The sequence below is a fragment of the Alexandromys fortis genome, unplaced genomic scaffold, assembly GCF_014885135.2.
Source record: "Alexandromys fortis isolate MF-2015 unplaced genomic scaffold, M_Fortis_MF-2015_v1.1 scaffold_10, whole genome shotgun sequence".
NCBI lineage: Eukaryota > Metazoa > Chordata > Mammalia > Rodentia > Cricetidae > Alexandromys > Alexandromys fortis.
In genome coordinates this window covers 13,361,193-13,383,846 of record NW_026067895.1, presented here as the reverse complement: position 1 = coordinate 13,383,846, position 22,654 = coordinate 13,361,193, and the positions used below count along the sequence as shown (strand labels likewise).

The window sequence follows — 22,654 nt, the reverse complement described above, 5'->3', positions numbered from 1 at the left end:
TCTAAGAGAGCCCAGTGAGGAGCTCTGTCTGGAAGTATGGTGTTCACTGTTGTATGCTCTAGAAATGCAAGATGGTTTTCAAACTGGTGCTGCTACTATATTTCTTTTCTTATAGACTCATTCATTTCCTTCTTTCACTGATGGTACCGATGACATCACTGTCTAAGTCATCAGCCCATTGAGAACACCGAGGGCTTTCAGCCACTTTACTTGGCCTATAAGATTAGGCAGTCAGAGCCCTGACATTATTTATTGCCTCGGCTCAGAAACATCTCAGTATGTGCTGATGTTTCCATGTTGGCTATGATTTGGGTTACTAAAAAATGACCACACTCGGGAAACGGCTTTAAGACACTTGCTAGCTTTCTCACTAGTTTTTCTAACCCCGTTTCAGTCTAATTCAGTTACTTTTCTGCTGTAATAAAATCTCTAACAAAAACAACCCAGGAAAGAATGACTGTTAGAGCCTATCACTGAAGGGAAGTCATGGGGTCAGCTGGTCACATTTCATCTATAGTCAAGAAGCAGAGGGTGATAAGTGTTTGTGTTCAACTAGATTTCCTCTTTTTATATAGTCCAGTATCCCAGCCCAGGGAATGGTGCCACCCACAGCAGACTAGGTCTTTCCACATGGATTAGCCCAATCCAGATAACACCCTATGCATGCCCAGACATTAGTCTCCCATATAATTCTGTGTCTCAGTAAGCTGACAATGAAGATTAACCATCACAACCCCCCTCCAGTCAACTTGATACACAAACACATCACTTAAAAAAAAGTTTGTTTATGTATCTTATGGATATGAGTGCTTTAACTGCATATATGCCTATACAACAGAAGAGGGCATTGGATTTCATTGTAGATGGTTGAGGAGCCACCATGTGGTTGCTGGGAATTGAGCTCAGGATCTCAAGAAGAGCAGAGTAAGCAGTGCTCTTAACCACTGAGCTATCTCTCCAGTTCTCCAAAGGCATCACTTAAAAAATTATTTTTGTACATATTTATCTGTGTAAATATAGGCTATGGATGTGTGTGCGGGTACTTGTGAAGGCTAGAAGATGGTCTTATCCTCTCGAGCTGGAGTTATAGGCAGTTGTGAGACATCTAACATTAGTGTTGGGAATTAAACTGGGGTCCTCTGGAAAAGTAGGAAGCCATTTTAACCACTGAGTCTCTTCAGGTCCACCCCAAAATACTACTTTGAATCATAATCTTCCATCCCTTGTCTCCAAAGTCTCAAGTTCATCTCAGAATGCAACACAATCTATCTTCAAAAGTTCCCTTGGTCTTTAATAGTTCCAGCGCTTTAAAAGTCCAAAGTGTATGTTTGAGACTCAAGGCAATCTCTTAACTATCAGTCCCTATAAAATAATAAAAACCCTGCACACTTCCAACATAGAATGACATAAAATAAATATTCCCATTCCAAAAGTGAAAGAATCAGAGCATGGGAAGGAATGGTCAAAGTCAGACCAAAGTTCAACAGGGAAAACATCAGGCCCTGCAGCTCCATTTCCAGAATCTGGGCACACGATGAAACTGGTTGTGCTCCATCCCTCCAGATATGCCACCTGTAGCACACGTAACTTCTCTGCTGGTTTGATTCCACTCCATGCCCACAGACACCCTGGATGGGTATCCTACAGTCACGACCTCTCCGGTGTCCTGGGATCTGCATTGGAGCCTGGCCTACCTTCACAGCTTGATCCAGTGGCCTCTCAAGGCCTCCTTACAAGGGACTCTGATCCTAGAAGACATTTACTGGTCTCAGTTACTCTCGGAAACTATGGAACAAAATATCAGGACACCTTCAGCCCTGCATCTTTCATGACTCTAAAACCATGTCATGTGGATGACTTTTCCAAGTATTACAGCCAGCTCAAGATGAAACCTGGCTCCCTTGGACTAAAACTGTGTCAACTTAAACATAGTAACCCTTGGAAACATTCCTCCAGGTAGACGCTTTCAAGGAGTTAGAAGCCTTTTCAGTTTAGGCTTTCTTCCCTCGATTATGTCTGCATCTTCATAAGACAAATCTTCTAGTGTGTGGGGTTTTGCCCTTAGGGCATCCTTCCTGTTGTCTCAGTGAAGTGATCACAAGTGCTTTCTCACCGCCAACCTGAATCTTCCCGTCTTGACATTTCCTCCACAAATCTAATTAGTCCTTACCTTTAAATACAACTTCACTTCAAGTTCACAGGATAAGGGCAGAATGAAACTAGCTTCTTGTCCAAAATGTCACATGAGTGACCGTCTTCCAGTTCCAATGTATTGAGTGCTTCATGAATTGGGCCTCTACTGTTCGCATTTCTTTAAGCATTTTTGGCATCAAATCTTGCACTATAATGGTCCATTAGGCTATGCGTATAGTATTGGAGGACTTTCTAGCCCAAAGTTCCAAACTCTTCTGCATCCATCCTGCAAATTAGTTTCAAATACCCAGGAACCACAGATTAGGTTTATGATATAACAGTCCCACTCTGGTACCAATGCCCTGTCTTACTTTTCTGTTTCTGGGATAATATTCTAACAAAGGCAACCTAAGGAAGGAAGGCAACTGGTCACATTACATTCACAGTCAAGAAGCAAAGGCTGTGTGGTTATTTGGATGAAAATGACCTCCATAGGTTCATAGGAAATGGCACTAGTTGGAGATGTGGCCTTGTTGGAAGAGGTGTGACCTTGTTGGAGTAGGTTGGCCTTGTTGGAGGAGGTGTGGCCTTGTTGGAGGAGGTGTGGCCTGGCTGGAGGAGGTGTGTCTCTGGGGGTGGGATTTGAGGTTTCAAATGCTCAAGCTAGGCCTAGCAGCTCTCTTCCTGCTACCTGCTGAGATGTAGCACTCATAGCTACTTCTCCAAAGCTGTGTCTACCTGCATGACCCCATGCTTCTCACTATGATGATAATGGACTAAGCCTCTGAATGCAAACCAACCCAATGCTTTATGTAACAGTTGCTGTAGTTACCGTGTCTCTTCACAGCAATGGAACTTTGACTAAGACAGGGTGATTTATTCATGCTCTTGCTCAGTTCCTTTTTTTTTTTTTTTTTTTTTTTTTTACTTATATAACCCAGCATCCCATCTAGGGAATAGAGTCATTCATAGTGGATGGATCTTTCTTCCTCAATTAAGGAAACTAAAACAATTCTACCCATGAAGAAACAGAGGCCTATTTTCCAGGTGATTCTGGAATCTGAGAATTGGTAATTAATTTCATAAGTCTGTTCTTGTTATTCTAGAGACAGTGAATTAGTTTGTCTATACTTACTTGGCTTCTTGTTTTTGTTTATTTAAATTCTTTTTAAATTTAAATTCTTGGTAAATAAATGAATAATAATTGAGTAGCTATAATATTTACATGCAGTGACAAGAACCTAAAACCCATGAAAGGAAAAGGGAACATAGGAGAAGCCTAATGTGCAGTGAGTGCAATATGCCACGGGCCTGGCGTGTGTTCCTGCAGAAATGTAGCGATGCTAATGTAGACCATTGTTAGAATGGTATAATGGAACAACCATGATGATGGCAGAAAATGACTTATATTCTCTTGGCTATTTTTCATGCAATAGCCCAAGGGGCTATGTTTTAGTTTGGGTTTCTATTGCTATGATAAAATACCAAGCCCAAAAGCAATTTGGGGAGGAAATGGCATTTTATTTTACTTCCAGGTAACAGGCCATCATGAAGGGAAGTCAGGGCAGGAACTCAAGGCAGGAACCTGGAAGCAGGAACTGATGCAGAGGCCGTGAAAGAGTCCTATTTACTGGCTTGTTCCTCATGGCTTGCTCAACCTGCTTTCTTATAGCCCCCAGGACCACAAGCCCAGGGTACTGTCTACAGTGATCTGGGCCCTCTAACTTCAATCACCAATCAAGGAAATGCACACAGGCTTACCCACAGGCCAGTGTAGCACTCTGGGCATGCAGTGAGTTCTCAATGATTGTTTCTCGAATGCGTGAATGCAAAGAAATCATTGAGGAGTGAATGGTGAGCAAGAGTTAAAAAGATTTTAGAGAGCGTTTGGTCTTTGTAACTTGTTTTAATGTGAAAAATGAATTTCAAAAAGAGTGATTGTTTTAAGAGTGACTGATACAAGTAGGTACTTAAGTTATCTCAATTTCACAAACATGTTTCTTCATGAGTGGAGATAAGAATTGTGTTTACAGAGTCTCCGTTATGTGCATACTTACACGGGTTTGGGAGCAGCATTTAGGGAGCACATTTAAATCAAGGCTATACAGGAGGTAGAGGCATCAGGTCAGGAGTTCAAGGCTATCCTTGACTGTGTAGCCAATTCAACGCCTGTCTGGACTTCATAAGGCTGGCCCTGTCTCAAGAAAAGCAACCAACTAAACAAAGAAATAAACCCCAAAACTCTAGAGGTGACTTTGATATGTTTACAGTCTGGCAAGAATGGCATCGGGGATGAAATGAAGTAATTAGGAGATAGGTCATTAATGAAGTAGCAGCAATGATTAAAGGACTGATTTATATAAAAATCTTGAAGGCCAATTGAGGCAATAGGTTGTATCTTACTAGTGTTTTGTTTTGTTTTGTTTTGTTTTGAGAGTAGGTCTCAGTGTAGTCCTGGAATTTGCTATGTAGATCAGGCTGTCTTGAACTCACAGAGATCTGCCTGACTCTGCCTCCGGAGTGCTGGTATTAAAACTGTTCATCCCCATGCCGAGTGGTACATGGGTTTTAGTCTGATATGCAGAGAATTCTAATGGAAGATTTTAAGTTGATTGTAGAGGGAAACTTGAAAGAACAGGATCTCCACCAAGAGAAAAGCCCAGCTCAAGCTGTGGAAGTGCTGTGTGGAGAAGGGAAGACATCCTCTTCGGTCTACTGTGGTGAAGCTTGTCTGCTAGGCAGGAGTGCAAAGAAATGACATAGGAACAAAAACAGAGAATACCGTATTTTGTGTTTTACAATACACTGACTTTTCTAGAAAAGTATGGGTATTCCATAAATAAAAGAACAATTTTGCTTTTTCATTGTTTGGCCTTCTACTGAGACCTATTGAGAAATTTGAAAATCCCAGCACATCTAAACACATCATTATTGCCAGTACTTAACATTCTAAAATGAATCCTGTTTCATTATAAGCCACTTTCCTTTTAGTATTATAAAATCATACAGCCGTTCTTTGAAATATAATTTTAGGCTCAGATAACCATTAGGTTATTTTTAGCCTAAAGAAATGTCTAGTAGGACATTAGAAAGTCATGCATGATAGAGAAAGTATGCCGGGGTGTCTTGAGCTCCCCAGGACACTGGAGCATTACTGGCCCCTTCTCATAAATGATCTCAACAAATGTCTAGAGCATCTCTGGGTTGATAACATTCTCTCCAAGAACTTCAAGTCTACTTGCTCTCTGGGCCATTGGCACCCTTGTAGCCAAGCAAACATGCAGAGCCCACTCCAACTATAAACTTTGTGTGAGCAGGATTGTGTCTGTCTCATTCCTGTCTGCCTTCAGGGTCTGGCTCAAAATTTGTCTTTGGTAAATATTTGGTGAAGCAAAGGATGGATGGGTGGAAAGATGAAGAGATTTATTTCATTTTGTTCAATTTTGTGTAACACCCTTCCTTTTTTTCAAGAAGACTAAATTATTCACAAGATAAAAAGTAATAGAAATTAATTTATTTTGAATAACAAATACTAGGTTTAAAATGTCTTGTTTGACCTAAGTGCCCTCCCTGATACCATTGGTCTTAGGGTTACTGTGGCTATGATGAAACTCCATGACCAAAGCAACTTGCAGAAGAAAGGGTTTATTTTGGCTTACATTTCCACATCATTGTTCATCATAAAGGGAAGTCAGAACAGGAACCTGGTGGAGGCAGGAGCTAATAGAGGCCATGGAGAAGTGATGTTTATTGACTTTCTCTCCGTAGCTTGCTCAGCCTCCTTTCTTATACTTAAAGAACCCAGGACCACCAACCCAGGAGTGGTACAACCCACAATGAGCTAGGTCCTCCCACATCAACATCCCCTACAGGCTTACCTATAGCACAACCTCAAGGAGGCATTTTCTCAGCTGATGCTCCCTCCTCTCAAATGACTATAGATTGTGTCAGGTTGGCATAGAGCTAACCAGCACACCATCTGAACATCCATTTTGTTAAAGTTGAGGCATGTAGAATACATATGCTTATGATTTTTCTTCGTTCCTTCTAGCATGGGAAGAGCTGGCCTACTATGAAGAAAACACACGAGATTTTCTGTTCCCCGAGCCCAGGCTGACATCGTCACACCTTGGCATGTATAGGGAGGTGCTCATGAAGACTCCAATAGGTTTTCCAGTGAGTGACCCTTCACACCTTGGCATGTATAGGGAGGTGCTCATGAAGACTCCAATAGGTTTTCCAGTGAGTGACCCTTCATACCTTGGCATGTATAGGGAGGAGCTCATGAAGACTCCAATAGGTTTTCCAGGGAGTGACCCTCCATGGGCTTCTACAGGGAAAGAACTTCTTGGGCCCTGAATATTTTAGGGTTGACGGGCAGGTAGCTTTGTCTTGCTTAGTTACCTCAGTTCTGTTTTCATCCATGGTCAGATGCCCAGCTCATGACACCAAACTATACTGATTTCCACTATTGATCCCAAAGCTGAAAGTTTCATTATCTAACTAAACGGTATCATTGCAATAGTCAGTTGTCTCACAATGTCCCAAAAGGTTCCTCTTCCAACTTACTGCAGATTTCAGAAGATCTGTTCGATCATAGCTTTTTTCACTAAATAGGCTAATGACAGAAATGATATTATCTTACATTTGTTTTATGCCCTTCAACCTTCTATATTTTTAGTCATTCTCTACCTAATAATTTACAAATTCCTCAAGGCTGGTATTGTTGAGCAGGTTCCCTTTGGCAGAGGGGCACTGATAGAGGTGGATGCTATTGAGGAGCAATGCATGGTGCAGCAGATTGGCAGCTGATAGTCTCGAGGCATTTGTCTGAACCCAAATTCAAGACATTCATTTTGATATTATGGTCCATGATTATTTCTGTCTCCTTTTCTTTTCTTTTTTCTTTTCTTTTCTTCCTCCTCCTCTTCCTCCTCCTCCTCCCTCCTCCTCCTCCTCCTTCTTCTGTGGATTTTTATGTCTTTGGATGACCTCTTCTTTAAGGGCCAAGTGCTTGTGAATTATTAAAGGCATCTCTGCACTGGTCTTCCTTCCTTCCTTCCTTCCTTCCTTCCTTCCTTCCTTCCTTCCTTCCTTCCTTCCTTCCTTTCTTCCTTCCTTCCTTTCTTCCTTTCTTTCTTTTTTGCTCTTTTATTGTGTAGTGAAGTTATGGTTCCCACCCTGCTGAGAATCTTCAGAGGGTGTGATTGTTCCTTCAGTGCTACTGATGACTGATACACCAGGCACAAACATTCATCCAAAGTGGTCCCAATCAGAATTCTGAGTGCCTATAACTTTAAGCCCTGCCTGTTATCTTTCAGGGTCTGGCAAATATTTCTAAAATCACTTATTTTCTTTTTCTGACATCATCTTCATGTATTTAAGTCCATGGCACCTGTGAGATGCTCCCCTTTATTACTTCATGTTATTGGCATATTGCCCTTCAGAATTGAAAAGGGCGTTAAAGTGGATGGGAACCGGCCTGAGGAAATGCTCAGAATTCCCAGTTAAATAAGAGTCATCTTCAAAATCAAAACAAGGAGAAACACTTAATTTTTCTTCCAATGCCACTAGCCTGTTGAATGTTCTGGGCACGAATAGAAAGACTAACCTATATGAAGTTGTATTTATAGTTGTTTATAGATGGAGGGGATTGTCAGGAAAAAAGCTTTAAAATGTATTGAAATGCCTTCAGGACTCAGCATCATTTCTTGTAATTCAGTTTATCAAGCTCTATGAACAATTTGATAGATAGACAAAAAGAGAGAGTGGTTCAATTCCTCCAGAACATTTCACAAATCAAAATCAAACCACTTGCCAGGGCTTCAGGAGCAGTTGATGCCCGTGGTGTGTGCCGAGCTACGTGGCTGGCGTGTGCCGAGGTCACAGCATGGATCCTCTTGTTCTGTCATCCTGGGGGGAGACTGTGATTCCTTTCTCCATCGCATTGCATCAGACACGTACTTGGACCGACAGAATTTACAGTCTTAGACCCAAACACGATGCTACTTCTCTTGCATTTATTTCTGTTCTCTCTTCTCAGTGCTCATTGCGACTGTGGAAAATGAGAAGGATGACCTGAATGGGTCAGGCACACCAGTCACCTGCTAGCGGTGTCTTATCAGTTCCTTAACAATTAGATTGGTTTTTCCAATGGTAGTGGGATTTTTCTTTGTATTCCCATACATTGTGGTTTTACTTCACTTTATACCTCAGCAGTCATTTGGATGATAAAACACCACACCGAATAAAACAGTTTGAGAATAGGCCTGATGAGTATAAATGTTTGATAGAAGACGAAAGCCAAGTTTTCCAAGGCAAGTAGGCAGGGAAGGAGACCTGCCCCTCCCCCTTACTAATCTCATTTTCCTGTTCCTGTATTTCAGATAGAGTAGTTAGCAGCATGGGCGTTGGAGTGCAGATGCCTAGGTCCAATGACCAGTTCTGCCACTGTCAGCCCGACAAGCTACATAAACTGTCTGAGCTCATTCAAGTCCAAATGAAAATTTTATTAGGACCCACTTCACAGGGTTATGTTAGGAGTTATGAGTGTGTATTCCAAGTTGTTTAGGCCTCGACTTAGTATAGCTGACACATGATATACATGTTCAGCTCTTTTTACTCTGTACATTTTATAAAAGGTTTCTGATTATGCTGAGTACAGAAGGACATCTGGGTTCTTAGTGGATTTCCAATGAAGAAGAGATGGGCAAGAGAATTGTTTCCAGTAATTTTATTTGCTTCTCTTTATGTTGTCTTATTTTTTAGGGCATTGCTCCCAAACTAGAATTTTCTACAAGGACAGCCATCCGAGAATGTGTGTTCCCACACAGAAACAGATTTTTTGTAAGTACAATGAAAAGGGCAATGACAGAAATGACAAGAGCCCTCGCCCCCAATTTAAAGACTCTTGGCCTGAGCTCAGTTTGCTGAGTTTACATGAAACTGAACATAGTAACCTGGGCAGTTTTTTGCTAGGGTTAATTTCTGTATTCAAACCATTTGCGCAGGCTGTCCCATTAGAGTGCATTTGCTGTGTGTTCAGTGGTGCTGTTGAAGAGAATGATGGTTAGTGATGGCGTCAATCAGAATGGGAGACCGTTAGCTCCTCCTTACCCTCACCCTGGACCCATCATATACACACCAAACAGAAGGGGGGACCATTAGCTCCTCCTCACCCCCACTCCCGGCCCATCACAGACACACCAAACAGAATGGGAAACCTTTTGCTCCTCCTTATCCCCACCCTGGACCCATCACAGACACACCAAACAGAATGGGAGACCGTTAGCTCCTCCCCTTCACACCCTCGACCCGACCCATCACCAAGCAGAACAATTGGAAGAACAAAAAGAAGCCCGGCAGAGTCTTTGCTACAGTGTCATTGAGCTGAGGTGGGATTTCAGCTAAGATGGTTGTTTATTCACAGAGATATTTTTAAATCCATTTTAAGCTGGCCATGGTGACACACATCTGTAATTTTAGCCCTTGGGATACTGATGTGGGAGCTTGCTCCTGTTGAAGGGCCGTCTAGGCTCCATGGTGAAACTCTGACTCTAAGACACAATGCCTTCAGTTCTGTGCACAGAGCAACACTAATTACCTTTAATACACTCCTTGAAGTGAAACGGTTGGGTCCACCTGTACATGCCATTCATGCTTCTCGGTGTCTATGGTCTACCTGGGCTTGGAGTGTACCTGTGTGCGTCTGCCTTCTCAAACTTTCCCCAGCACAAATAAACCTCACTGTTTTACTTAAACTGTGTGATTTTAGTGAGTTACACATACTGATTATGTTAAATGGTAGATTAGGTAAATGAATGCCTTTCTTTAAAGGTTTCTTCTATAAATCTGAGGCAGTCTTCTTAGTTTTTAAATGTTCAATTAATTATTATAGTCTTGATTGAATTATCTTTTTTTCCCCAATAATATTTTTGGCTGGAAGTAGAGCTCACGGGCAGAGTCCCTTCCAAGCATGGTCAAGACCTAACGAGAAGAAACAGCGTGACAAATCTGTTTGTTTGTTTTCTGCTCTCAGGGGGAGAACTGTAAATCCCAAATGCCTTTACCGAAATCACACGGGCAAAGAACTCCCACAAATAACAGAAAGACGAAGCAGAAGGAGAAAAGCCCTGACCGACTTCCCAAAGGCACACAGGCCCGGGTCCCCTCCCCGTCTTCCCCTAGACGTCTCGTCCAGCACCAGCCGACTCAGCAGAACCTTGGAAAGAGCTTCAGGCTCCCTGAAGCAAGAAAGCCTCCATTTGTGGTTAGACATGTGAGCTTGAAGCGATTTCTCAGAGTAACTTGCTGCAGTGAGGATGCTGATAGGAGCGGGTGGAAGAAGCGTTGAGCCACGCCAACACGTGGCGATAGTGACTACCGAGGGAATTCAAGTGAATAATAGCTGCCATTAAATGATGTTCATTTCCCAGCGTCATTCTTAGGCAATGTCTATAAAGGCATCTCGGAGGGAATTTGCTCAATCGCCCCATTTTTAATTTTAGAACATTATTAATCGAGTATGATGTCCGTAGATAGCTCACCATTACTCAGAGGCACCTGTGAACTGCCAGGAACTGAAGATGTCAATCAAAGGCTGGCTGATAAGGTGCCTCAATTCAAAGTGAAGGTCCAGCCCTTTATAAGAAACAGTTTTCCTCTTCTCCATGAGACTGATGCTCAGTAGCCAAATGCTGAGCAGGGCAAGATGTCAGTGGGGGGAAAAAGCAAGGGTGGGCCTCACTCAAAGAACCTTCTGAATCTTAGTCACCAGAAGCAGTGGGCATGGTTAGTCACTGTAGTCCTTGTGGCTATCTTGAAAATTTGCTTTTAATTACTGTATTATAAAATAGACATTGGCTCATCAGTGTAATAAAAGGGATATCTAAAGCCAGGTGTTGCGATATACCCTGATAATCCCAGCACTTAGGAGGCTAAGGCAGGAGGATAAACATGAGTTTGAGGCTAGCCTGGGCTGCATAACCTGTTTCAGGAAAATTTGAGCTACTGAGTTACATACACACACACACACACAACCACAAATCATTAATTTGATTATTTTCTTCAGTTTTTGTATTTATAGCCTTTATGTTTTCCATGAAACTGTCTGTAATTATAGTAAACGGAGGTTTATCTGTCCTGCCTTGTTCCATAGCCACTTCTAAATAATCACTCAAAGGCTTAATATTAATTACAGAATGTTTGGCCTATAGTTTAGACTTATTACTAACTAGCTCTTACATTTAAATTAACCCGTTTCTATTAACCTATGTATTACCACATTTCTGTGGCTTTTACCAGTCTGCTGGCATCTTATTTCTTGGGCAACTGGCTCCAGTCTCTCTCGACTTTGCTCTTCCTTCTCCATGTATTCAATTTGGCTTTCCCACCTAGATATATTCTGCCTTGCTATAGGTCAAATTGGGTTTATTATCAACCAATGAGAGCAACATATATTCACAATATACAGAAGGATTATCCCATAGCAATATATAGATACATTCAAATTAACGTTTTTGTTATTTCATACCCTCCATGAACTCTATCACACCTTCCAGTTAGTGACTATCTTCAGAATGTTAATGATGGGTAAATTGTTGACATTTTCACTTAAAGTCACTAGAAATTATGATCGTGCGTCTGACACAGGTTGTGAGATGGGGTAAATCTCAGTCAAGGCACTGTTGAGATTGTTGTGTGTAATTTGTTTCTAGGTAGAATTGAGCTTTCTGGCTAGAAAACACGAACTAGCTAATCTCCAAATAAGAACTATTCATAGACACAGAAATACTAAATGGCTGTTTTCTTTTTATTGATCTTGGTAAAGATGCCTGGCAAAAAATGTAGTAACCTATCATTAAATATGGCTCTGTAGATGTGCTTGCATCTATTTTGGACAGTGTGACTTATTCTATTCCATACTCATGCTTATCAAATGCAGTCTCTGCCACTGTGGAGTAATTCATCTTGTAAAAACAATGGTTAGATTTCTGAGGGAGTGAAAATTTCCGTTTCTACTGTTTAACAAATCATTACAGTTTTGACTGTATGCTCAGCTCTCTTATAGGTCATCATACATACTTGATTAGCCAGATTTTCTGATCATGTGTGAGACATCCTTAATAGAAGCATTAAAATTTAGAGAACTTGTGTCTGGAGAGGTGGCTCAGCAGTTAAGAGCATTGGCTGTTCTTCCAGAGGACCCAGGTTCAATTCCCAGCACCCACACAGCAGTTCCTGTTGGTAACTCCAGATCCAAGGCATCTGATGCCCCCTTCTGGCCTCTGTGGACACCAGCACACATGTAGTACATGGACATACATGCAAACAAAACACTCATATACATTAAAAAGTTTAAGTTAAAAATAAAAAAAAAACATAATCAGTCTGTTTCTTGACTTTCAATAAACACTAGCATTGTAGTCTGCTTTGCTGAAAAAAATAAAAATTTCAAAGCCCATTTCAGAAATTTAAAATTTATGCTGTAGAAGAATCTCTTTTTCAAGCATTTGACCTGCTTCTACAGGTCATGTTGGCCAGTTTTGTCTTAGGAAGCCTGGCCTGTCACTTGAAGTAAGAGAGTAGTCACTGCTATTGTGGGCTTTCTTGGTTCGCTTTGGTTTTGAGACAGGGTTTCTCTCTGTAGCCCTGGCTATCCTGGAACTTGTTCTGTAGACCAGGCTGGCTTTGAACCTCAATCTGCCTGCCTCTGCTGGGATCAAAGGTGTGTGCCACAACTGCCCAGCTCTACTGTGTTTTAAAAGAATCTAGATTGGAGGAGAATCTGAATGGTGATTCTCTTGTTTTGGAATACTCTATGTGGTCCAAAGGATTCTGGGCCAGGCGTGGCAGCTCACACCTTTATCCCAGCTCTCAGCAGGTGAAAACTCAGTGCTGCCTTTTATCAACCTTCAGTTCTCTGTGCTCACATTTGACACTCACCCTCAGATCTGGCCTCACTGGAGATGGTGGGCATAAAATGTACCATAGTCTGAGACCGTGAATTAGGCTACTTTTCAAGTGTCTCTCTGAATGGGGGTAGGGGAGGCATTGTAGGCAGTGAGAAGGTAGTCCAAGCTACTGCAGGAAGAGTCTTAACATGTCTCCTTCACTTTCAGGTGGACAGTGTAAACCCCTTTGGTGAAAGCAGTTTGGAACATCACTTACCGAAGTCCAGAAGAAAATCGAAGTTTTTAGACGTTGCTCTTCCAATGAGAAGAGGTACTCGAGTTTCTCGTTACTAACATCCCTTTACTGAGCACGAGTGCATTCCACTGGGCATCCTTCGTTCTGAGGAACTACAGGCTAGGTTGGAAACTGTGGACCTGTCTCTCTGGGTCTCTCTAGCCGAGACATTCCCATGGGCAGAGGCCACTAAGAAGCAGCTTACTTTCAAGACGCCCTCAGTACTCGCAGGGGACTGAGCTGGGTGGTGTGACTGTTCGCACGTGGCCACAACCCAGGGCTAGGCCGGCAAACAGGCAGCACTTCCTCCCGGCGTGAACTCTTTGCGAAGGCATGGCTGACAGGTTAGCAAACACGTTGTTTGTTTTTGCCGTTTTTCCGAGGGCGAAGGAGCAAGACACTGATGGTGGTCATGACACTTGCTGACGGATTCCGCGTTAGTTAGTGAGGAGGGAGCCAGCTCTCGCAGCATTTGGGATCCCTTTGCGAACGATGTTGAGGACCTGAAAGGGCTTTGATTGACATGGATGATGGCTAGCCACATGTAGCACGCTAGAAATGGAAACTGAGTGACTAAAATGTAACACAGCAGCAAGAAAGTCGCTGGCCATTAGGGTAATACTGTTACAGTGCGCTGTGCTGGCGTTTGTTACACTGTGGGAGGACGGGAGGAACGCATCCTGTCTTCGTGTAATTGTGAATGCAGGTTTTAACCTGGAGGTTTCATCAGGACCCCCACCCCCATTAAGATTCCTGGACTTTACATTACTAATTGACAGTGTCTGGGGTAAGGCACTCCTGGGGGGGCTTTGACCTCGGGAGAAATGTGTGAGTCTGTCCCCAGTGAAGGTCATGGCAGCTTGCCTGGAGTTCTTAGTCTGGACAGGGCTGGTGACGATCCCTTCTGTTACCCTGTGGTGGGACTAGACGTGGGATAGCTTTACAGTGGAGTTCCCTGTGTTCGGCTCGACGGTTTGTACTTTGAAAGGACTGCAGAGTGTTGTGGAGGTAACTCAGACCAGACAGAGTGACTGATGACCGCTGACCCGGACAGCGTGGGGCTGGGAGGAGGAAGCACTTCATCACCTCTGACATTTAATTTAAGTGCTGCGATTGAAAATCACTGGTGCAGCCCGTAAAAGCAGGGCCATCTTCCCTGTCACAGCAAAAGCAACAGCAAATGTCCTTTCCTGGAAGGACAGTGGGGCTTCCTTGGTGCTCGTTTGCCTCCAATGGTGGCATACACCATGCTTCTTTTGCTCCTGGTGGGTGAGGACGTTTCCCGGGGTTATGGGTATGAGTCTTACACCGAGCTGTTAGCAGAGCTACAACCTCTGGATGTTCAGCTCTCTGGACTGAGGTCCTGGAATCCCTGGGACTCCAGGCCATCTCTATGCTTAGGTCACCCCCAGATCTATGGGAGAATAAAGCCACCCCTTTAAGACTCCATGTGCCTCTGAGCCAGTTAGGGCTCCTGTTGAACTGCACAATCTTGATAAAGTGCTGGCATGGGGCTTGGGTACTTTTCTCACAAGCTTCCAGGGGGTCCTTGTGCTGCTGGGCCCTGGATTGCCCCTTGAGAAAAAAGGGCCAGCAGCAGAACAGATGTTAATGCAGTTCTGATCTCGTTGCAAGGGAGAGCCCAGGGAGTCCCTAGTCTGGATTAGTTGCAGCTACTTGGCATCGCTGATTCCCTGTCCATTTTAGTGTGGTGGTGGTTGCGGCTTTTCCAGAACCATGTGTACACACACAGATAAGTGTGCCCAGATAGGAACGGTGTCAGGCTGTAAAAAAATCTCTGTTCTTCCTTATTGCATCTGGTGGTGTAAGGGGACGATAAATCTGGAGAGCGTTTTGTCGTTAAACTTAAGGAAAAAATCCACTTGCTTGGCAGTTTTTTTAAATGTGTATTTGTTACTTTTGGAGTTTTTTTTTTAGTACTGCAATATTTTGTTTTATTTTAGAGTTAGGGCCTTGTATGTGTTAGGCTATTGCTTTGCTTTCTGGTCGTCCTTGTCACTCACTAGTATGGGATCTACTTACCTCTCATAGACATTTAGGGCGATGACGATGATTTGTGGTTTGGATGCGCTGGGTTTCTCTGTGTTCTTAGGTATTACTGGCTTGATGTCACAGCCATGTTTGCCTCAGACAAGTATACTCAAAAGCTCCTATGTTAACTGATCTTAAGAAACCAACCAGGACTCACACAGCAGAGCATAGGAGCTTTATATTAGATCCATAGGGTCTTTTTCCAGGCTCTGAGCATCTGGACAGATAGGTTTTCTCTGTTTAAGGCTGTAAGGGTGCTGACCTTCTACTCCATGGCATGTTTGTTGCCCCCAGCCCCTTTCCAACTGGGCTGTCCTTGAAAATAGAACCTGACTGTGGACCCCAAGAAGACAGAAAGTTCTCTAGAATTGCAGTGCCCCAAGAGAGACTCAGTTGCGAACTTGTATTTTACAAGGGAACCTTTGTCCCTTTGTCATTCATTTATTGTCTAAAATCTTGCTTCTTCTATGGGGTAAATGTGCCAGCCATTATATGGCTAACTGGTAACAACCAGCTCCTCACACTCCTCTTCCTCTCTCTTCTAGCATCTTCTCTTGAAAGCCTCGAAACAAACATAAAGGTAATTGTAGCAGTAACGTCTGTAAAATTATTTGTTTCCAGTGTCTAGGTCAAGCCCTGTGCAGTTAGTGGGGAGAATATGTTCCCAGCTGTGCAGCTCACGGGCCAACAAGGGTTCGGTAGGGTTTCTGCAGACCAGTGCTCAGGCTTCACTGTCTGCTTCACTGTGGGGTTCATTGGCTTGCTCCCCTTTTTTTGTTGCCAAGGGAGAGTTTATATAGGCCGATTATTATCTTATCACCAGTGACTTAAGTTGCCTGTCTCCAATCAGATCCCTCTCTACAGCGAGGTGCTAATCATGTCCTCAAACTTGACCAGTTTGCCCAACTGAGAGCCGCAGCTTTTATGCTACAAACTGAGAGGGGCACGGGAAGGAAGTGAACTGTATACTGCATTGCCTATGTACAGGACAGTCACACTTTGTTGAAAAATTCCATCTTCCCCAGAACCAAAAAGCCAGTGTCCTCAGAAATCAAAGCTCTAGTTGGGCAGTGGTGGCACACACTGTTAATTCTAGCACCTTGGAGGCAGATGCTGGCCGCTCTCAATGAGTTTGAGGCCAGCTTGGTCTATAAAATGTGTTCTAGAACAGCCAGGATTGTTAGAGAAACCCTATCTTGAAAAACCAGAAAAAAAAGAAAGAAACAAAGTTCTAAGTGTGAGTTTACCTTGGCTTATTAATGTTGCCAAACACAGAGCCTTTTGACTGTGTTTTCCTGACCCATATTCCTGAGGCTTCTGTACCATGGTCCCCTCTTTTATTTGTGGGTAATCTCTGGCTGCGTGTTCTGTCATCTGACCTCAATTTCGCTTCCTTGTCCTAGCCTGCCCCTACCTCTGAATTAGGCAAATCAAAACCCAAACTACGAGTCAAGAGTAACTCACATTGTCACTCAGGTCACCAGAGAGCCTGACGAGCGCATTGTCTTAAGGAGTCAGACGTCGCCACCTTTAGATCCGAGGAAGTCCGGACAACCCTCGCCCAATCACGTAAGGGATGTAGAGCTCCTGCTGGACACTCCACTCCCTACCTCCCAGCATTCCAGATCTCCCAGCCCTCTGGATGAGCCTCTCCTCGGAGAAAGGTCAGCAGCTGGTGCCTATCCCCTTGCCTGATGAGCCTTGTGCTCTGTCAGGAAGAAAGTCTGGATGCCCTGTCTGTTTGCTTTGCTGGGCTATTCAGACGGTGACCGTGACCGTTCCTTTTCAAACCTATACAAAACGTACTGTTAACTTCTTTTTCCTCGGGAAAGTGTTTGAGGGTACCTGGTGTAGGTTTAGTGTGTAACTCAATGGTATAGCATTTGTCTAGCACGCATGAGGCCCTAGTACCGCCAAAAAGAAAAACCAAACCAAACCATCACGGCAAACAACGGAAAAACAGGCGGGAGCTGGACCCAGTGAGTGAAAGTGCGTGCACTCTTGATGCTCAGGCATGAAGGCCTGAGCCCAGAATCCCAGCACCCACATAAAGCAGCCAGGTGTAGTCCTGAGGGCAGGGGTGAGTTGGGTTGAAGACAGAGCTTCGGTGAGAGAACCTGTCTCAAGGGAATCTAGACTGAGTGACGGGGGCACCCTACATCTCCCGCCTTTCACTACACACACATACATACACATACATGTACGCACACACACATACACATACATGAATGCACACATGTACACATACCCATTTTTTTCTTCTGTCACAAATTTTAAAACTCAAATTTTTGGTTTTAACTATGAAGAGGTTCACTAGACATTTTAGAAGCTATATACCATCAAAAAGGAGTTGAGGGAAAAATCACCCATGGCCCACCAATCCACAATAAACACCATTAATGTGCATATATTTTTTTTGCATAGACATAGTTTCTTGGTTTGTTTACATTATTGTAAGTAGTGAAAACATTTGCATAAGACTCTGTCCAAAAAGATGAAGTGGGGATTCTATATTCACCAGTCAGCATCTCAAGTAAGTTGAATAGCCATTTGGTCTGCTTAAGTCTGCCAGGGTTAGCCAAAGCTTACTCAGGCACACCAGCAGAAGGGATTGGTCACTTACTCCATGGAAAGACCACGAAAATAATGAGAAAGCAGCTTTGACAGAGAGGAATGCCAGTCGTCTTTTCTCTTCACTGTTAGTGATGAGAGTCAGGCATTCCCTGCCCCAGAAGACACAATTGCTACGCCCAGAGCGACCCACTTTAGACTGTCCCCGAACCTACATGGCCCTGGAAATTTAACAAGAATTGTACTTGAATTTGAGGTACTGTAAGAAAATAGTAATCTATTTTTTAGTATTTTTCAGAAATGATAAAATTCAAAAATTATTAAAATGTTAAATATTTGGGGAAATTACATAAAATATATTAATAAGATAATAATGTAATGCCAATTCTTGATTATTCACCGTATTGGAAATGGTGTAACAGATTAAAAAGCCCCAGGTTTGCCAGGGTCAGATGATCAGAGTCACAGTTGTTCCGGCCGTGGGACTCATCTCCTTTCCCCTGGCTTGTGCTTTCCCTGAGTTGGTGAGGAGAGTGTTATTCAGTATTCAAAGACCTGGAACACGGGAACTGGTGCTGACCTAGAGATGCAGGCTTGTCTTTAAGTGGCATGTGATCTTAGCAGTATTTATTTTGATGATGACTGCGATGACCAAAGGCCCATCTGTAGTTTTTTTTTTTTTTTTTCTTCTTATCCACTGCTGTTTGGGAGGTCCTGTCACCCAGCTCCCAAATAATCACACAGAGACTTACTCTTTGTTATGAACACCCAGCCTCAATTTGGCTTATTTCTAGCCAGTTTTTCTTAAGCTAGCCTGTCTACCTTTTGCCTCTGCACTTTTTCCTCTTTCTATTTCTGTATATCTTTTCTTTCCTTCTTATTCCATGTCTTATTCCGTGGGACTGAGTGACTGGCCCCTGACATCCTCTTCTCCTTTTTTTCTTGCTCCTCCTTTTTCTTTTTTCTCCTTCTATTTATTATCTCTGCCTGGCAGCCTTGCTTATCCCTCTTCTGCCTTCCTATTGGCCATTCAGCTTTTTACTAGCTAGCCTTACATATAAACTAACCCATTTCTATTAATCTGTGTATCACCACATGGCCCGTGGCTTACAGGTAATGCTCTTGCATCTTACTTCTCTAGGGGCTGCTAGTGTCTCTTTTGAGTCTGTCTTCTTTCTCCCTCTATTCATTTTGGCTTTCCCACCTAGCTATATTTTGCCTGCCATAGGTCAAAGCAGCTTTATTCATCAACCAGTAAAAGCATCACATATTCACAGCATACAGCAGATTCCACATCAGCTGCTTACTGGCTTCCTTCTCATGGCTTGCTCAGCCTGCTTTTTCATAGAACCCAGGACCACTAGCCCAGGGATGACACCTCCTACAATGGGCTGGGCCTTCCTCCACCAATCACTAATTAAGAAAATGATTTACAGGCGTGCCTGCAGCCTAATCTTATAGAGGCATTTTCTTACCTGAAGATCCCTCATCTCAGATGACTCTAACTTATGCCAAGTTGCCATAAAACTATTCACTGTAGTTTCCTTTCTAGTTTTATGGTGTACACATATGAGAGAACACATACAGTATTTGTCTTTGTGAGTCTGTCTTTATTTGCTTTCCAGTTCCGTCCATTTTCATTTAGATGTCAGCGGTGTGTGTGTGTGTGTGTGTGTGTGTGTGTGTGTGAGTGTGTGTGTGTGAATAAAATCCCATTGTGAATATTTTTTATCACATTGTCTTTATCCATTCATCTATTGATGGGAATATAGGCTGGTCCCATTTCCTACTATTGTAAATACCATAGCAATGAACATGGATGTGCAGATATCTTTGTGATATGTTGACTCTGAAAACTCCAGATATATGCCCAGGAGTGGGATAGTTGGGTTATATGGTAGCTCTACTTTTATTTTTGAGAAACTTTGCACTGATTTCCATAGCGGCTGTCTCAGTTTATACTCCACCAGTAAATGAAGAGCTCCTCCTTCCCCTCATTCCTGCCAGCACATGTAGTCTTTTTTTTTTTTTTTCCAAGACAGGGTTTTTCTGTGTAACAGCCATGGCTGTCCTGGAACTCACTCTGCAGACCAGGTTGGCCTCGAACTCACAGAGATCCGCCTACCTCTGCCTCCTAAGTGCTGGGATTAAAGGCGTGCGCCACCACCGCTCGGCCTGGCATATGTATTCTTCTTAGGAAATGGTATTATAGCTATTCTTATGAAATGCTAGGATGGGCTCTCAAAGCAATTTTATTTGCATTTCCCTGATAGCTAAGGATGCTGGACATTTTTTCAATTAGTTATTATTAAATAAATAATTAATAACAATTGTTAAACATTTGTGTTTCTTTGACGACTGCATTTAGTTTATCAGTTTATTGATTAACCACAGGCTTTAGTTTTTGGTGCTTTTTTTTGCTGTTCTTTATGTATTCTAGATGTTAATCACCTGTTTGATATATTGTTGGCAAAAATTTCTCCCATTCTCTAGTCAGTCCAATATTTTAAAAATTAATTAACTTTTTATGTTTTTTTAATGTAATTCATCACTGTCTCCCGTCGCTCTCCTCCCTCCAACCCCTTCTTGTGTCCTTCCCACTCTCCAGTTGATAGCCTCTTTTTTTTTATTGTTACACACACACACATACACACACATGTATGCACACACAACACATGCAGGCACACAGATAAATAAATATACAGGTATAACCTGCAGAGTCCATTTTTATTATATATATATATTTTTTTTTCACACACACATTGGTTTCAGGACTGACTACTTTGTATTGAATAACCAGTCATGTGCTCATTCCTGGGAGGGGCAAGTCCTCCCTTTCTCAGAAGCCACCAGTTGCCTACAGTTCTTTGTTTAGGGGTGGGGCCTGTGAGATTTTTACCCCTTTCATGTTAGTATGTCTATTGATATTTTCCATTGTTCAGTTCCTGTTTATACAACAATTTCTAGGGAAGGCAGCCACACAACAACAGACTTCTTCATAGTTCGGCTCTTTCAAGCTTCCCACCCTCTTCCAAAATGTTCCCTGAGCCATTGAGAGAGGAGCTATGCTACACATGTAACCACTGGGGCTGGGCTCCCTACAACCCACTGGTGTTTTCACTACGTCAGTTGTAGGGTTTTTTTTTTTTTTTTTTTTTTTTTTTTGCCATGGTATCTCTTTGTTGTAGAGAGGGCTCTCTTTTATAAGGGTTTTTATAAGCTAGACTTATCTGTGGGTATAAGGTTAAGATGCAGTTAAAGAATTGTGCTCGTGTAGTAAAGTGGCAATAGAAGATTCTCTTCTAAGATTTATAACCTCATTAGCCCTAGGTAGTAGGCTAGGTTCTAGTACTAGGCATGGCGTCTCTCCTGTTGAGTAGACTCTTAGACAGCTGTCGATCTCTACAAATGTGAGTGTCACTAGTGCACCTGTGTGGAGATCTTGCTACTTTAGCCATTGTTGTGGTTCATAGGTGTTACAGCTGGATAGGACTAGTAACTGCTTCCCTCCCTTGGCAGCTGGCACAGTAGTTTATGATACTATGTAAACTAGACTGCAGGGAGGAAGCTTTTATGTTAAATCCAGTTCAAATAATCCATGCCCTGTGTCCTAAGTGTTCAATGCCTTCAGCAATAGGGCCTGAACACTAACCTCTGAGAGGCATCCCAGGGAAGTATCAGTAGCCCATATTGTCTGGGGACTCATTCGGACTACCTCGACCAACCACTCAAAAGGAGGTTTCTCATGCCTGGTACTGTTGCTATGTTGTTCTTGCATGGAGCATTGTGAGCCCAAGTGGCACAACTTCATTTAAGATGCACACACACACACACACACACACACACACACACACGCACGCACGCACACACGCACACACACACTGTGTATAATTTTAGGTAAATATAAAATGATTCCTTGGGGCTTTATCTGACAACCTTGGTGTTATTTATACTTCTTCCCATTTTTCTCTTTTCCCCTGAGTATCACTTGTATCTCATTCCCCGCTCAACTCCCCACCTCCCACAGTGCATTATAATTTGCTGGTTTCTGTGGTTACTCATGTTGTGTACGCACATCTGGAGATTTGGGGGTAGGAGCCTCTGATAAGAGAGAACATGTGGCTTTTGTTTTTCTGGGTTCAGGAAAACATTCAACACGATCTTTCCTAGTTCTCTCCACTTACCTGAACATTTCATAATTTCATTGTTCTTCACAACTGACTAGCATTCCATAGTGTATATGTAGCGCATTTTCCCTATCTATTCACCAGCTGAAGGATATGTAGCTTGCTTCCGTTTCATAGCGATTACAAATAGGGTACGACTAAACATGGCTGAGCAAGTGTCTGTGGAGTAGGATACGAAGTGCTTTGAGCCTTGCCAAGGAGTGGTGTTGCTGGGTCGTGTGGTAGACCTAATTTTAGGCTTTTCAGTCCAAGATTTTAATGGAAGGTAGACAAAGCCTTTTGAATACCAGAATGAAGAATGTAGTCCCCAAGGAAAGAGCCTCCGCTTCCATCCCCCACATCTGCAGCTTGCTCTTGTGTGTTCAGACAAGGAGAATCACAGAGAATTCTGGCATTAGGCAGCTCTGTTCCTTGTATGCAGCTGTAGCATCTTCACGGCCTATGTGTCCCGCTGGTGGCTAGTTTTAAAGTCTTGCTGTATTTCTCATAAGATTCTCAGGGAGAGCAGTAGTTATGAGTATAAT

The 22,654-nt window shown here is 42.9% G+C and overlaps 1 protein-coding gene across 2 annotated transcripts in view; it reads left to right on the top strand.

Annotated features, from left to right (window-relative positions):
- Positions 1–22,654, top strand: part of Spata6l (spermatogenesis associated 6 like) — a 45,076-nt gene that overhangs the window by 16,079 nt on the left and 6,343 nt on the right. The window contains exons 5-10 of one of the 2 annotated variants that reach the window (XM_050159885.1): positions 6,185–6,309; positions 8,902–8,979; positions 10,172–10,402; positions 13,254–13,356; positions 15,918–15,952; positions 16,849–17,036. In XM_050159885.1, the coding sequence (XP_050015842.1) occupies positions 6,185–6,309; positions 8,902–8,979; positions 10,172–10,402; positions 13,254–13,356; positions 15,918–15,952; positions 16,849–17,036 (760 nt within the window). Of the gene's footprint in view, positions 1–6,184; positions 6,310–8,901; positions 8,980–10,171; positions 10,412–13,253; positions 13,357–15,917; positions 15,953–16,848; positions 17,037–22,654 lie in introns of both variants that reach the window. The other variant, XM_050159879.1, reaches the window with a different exon arrangement.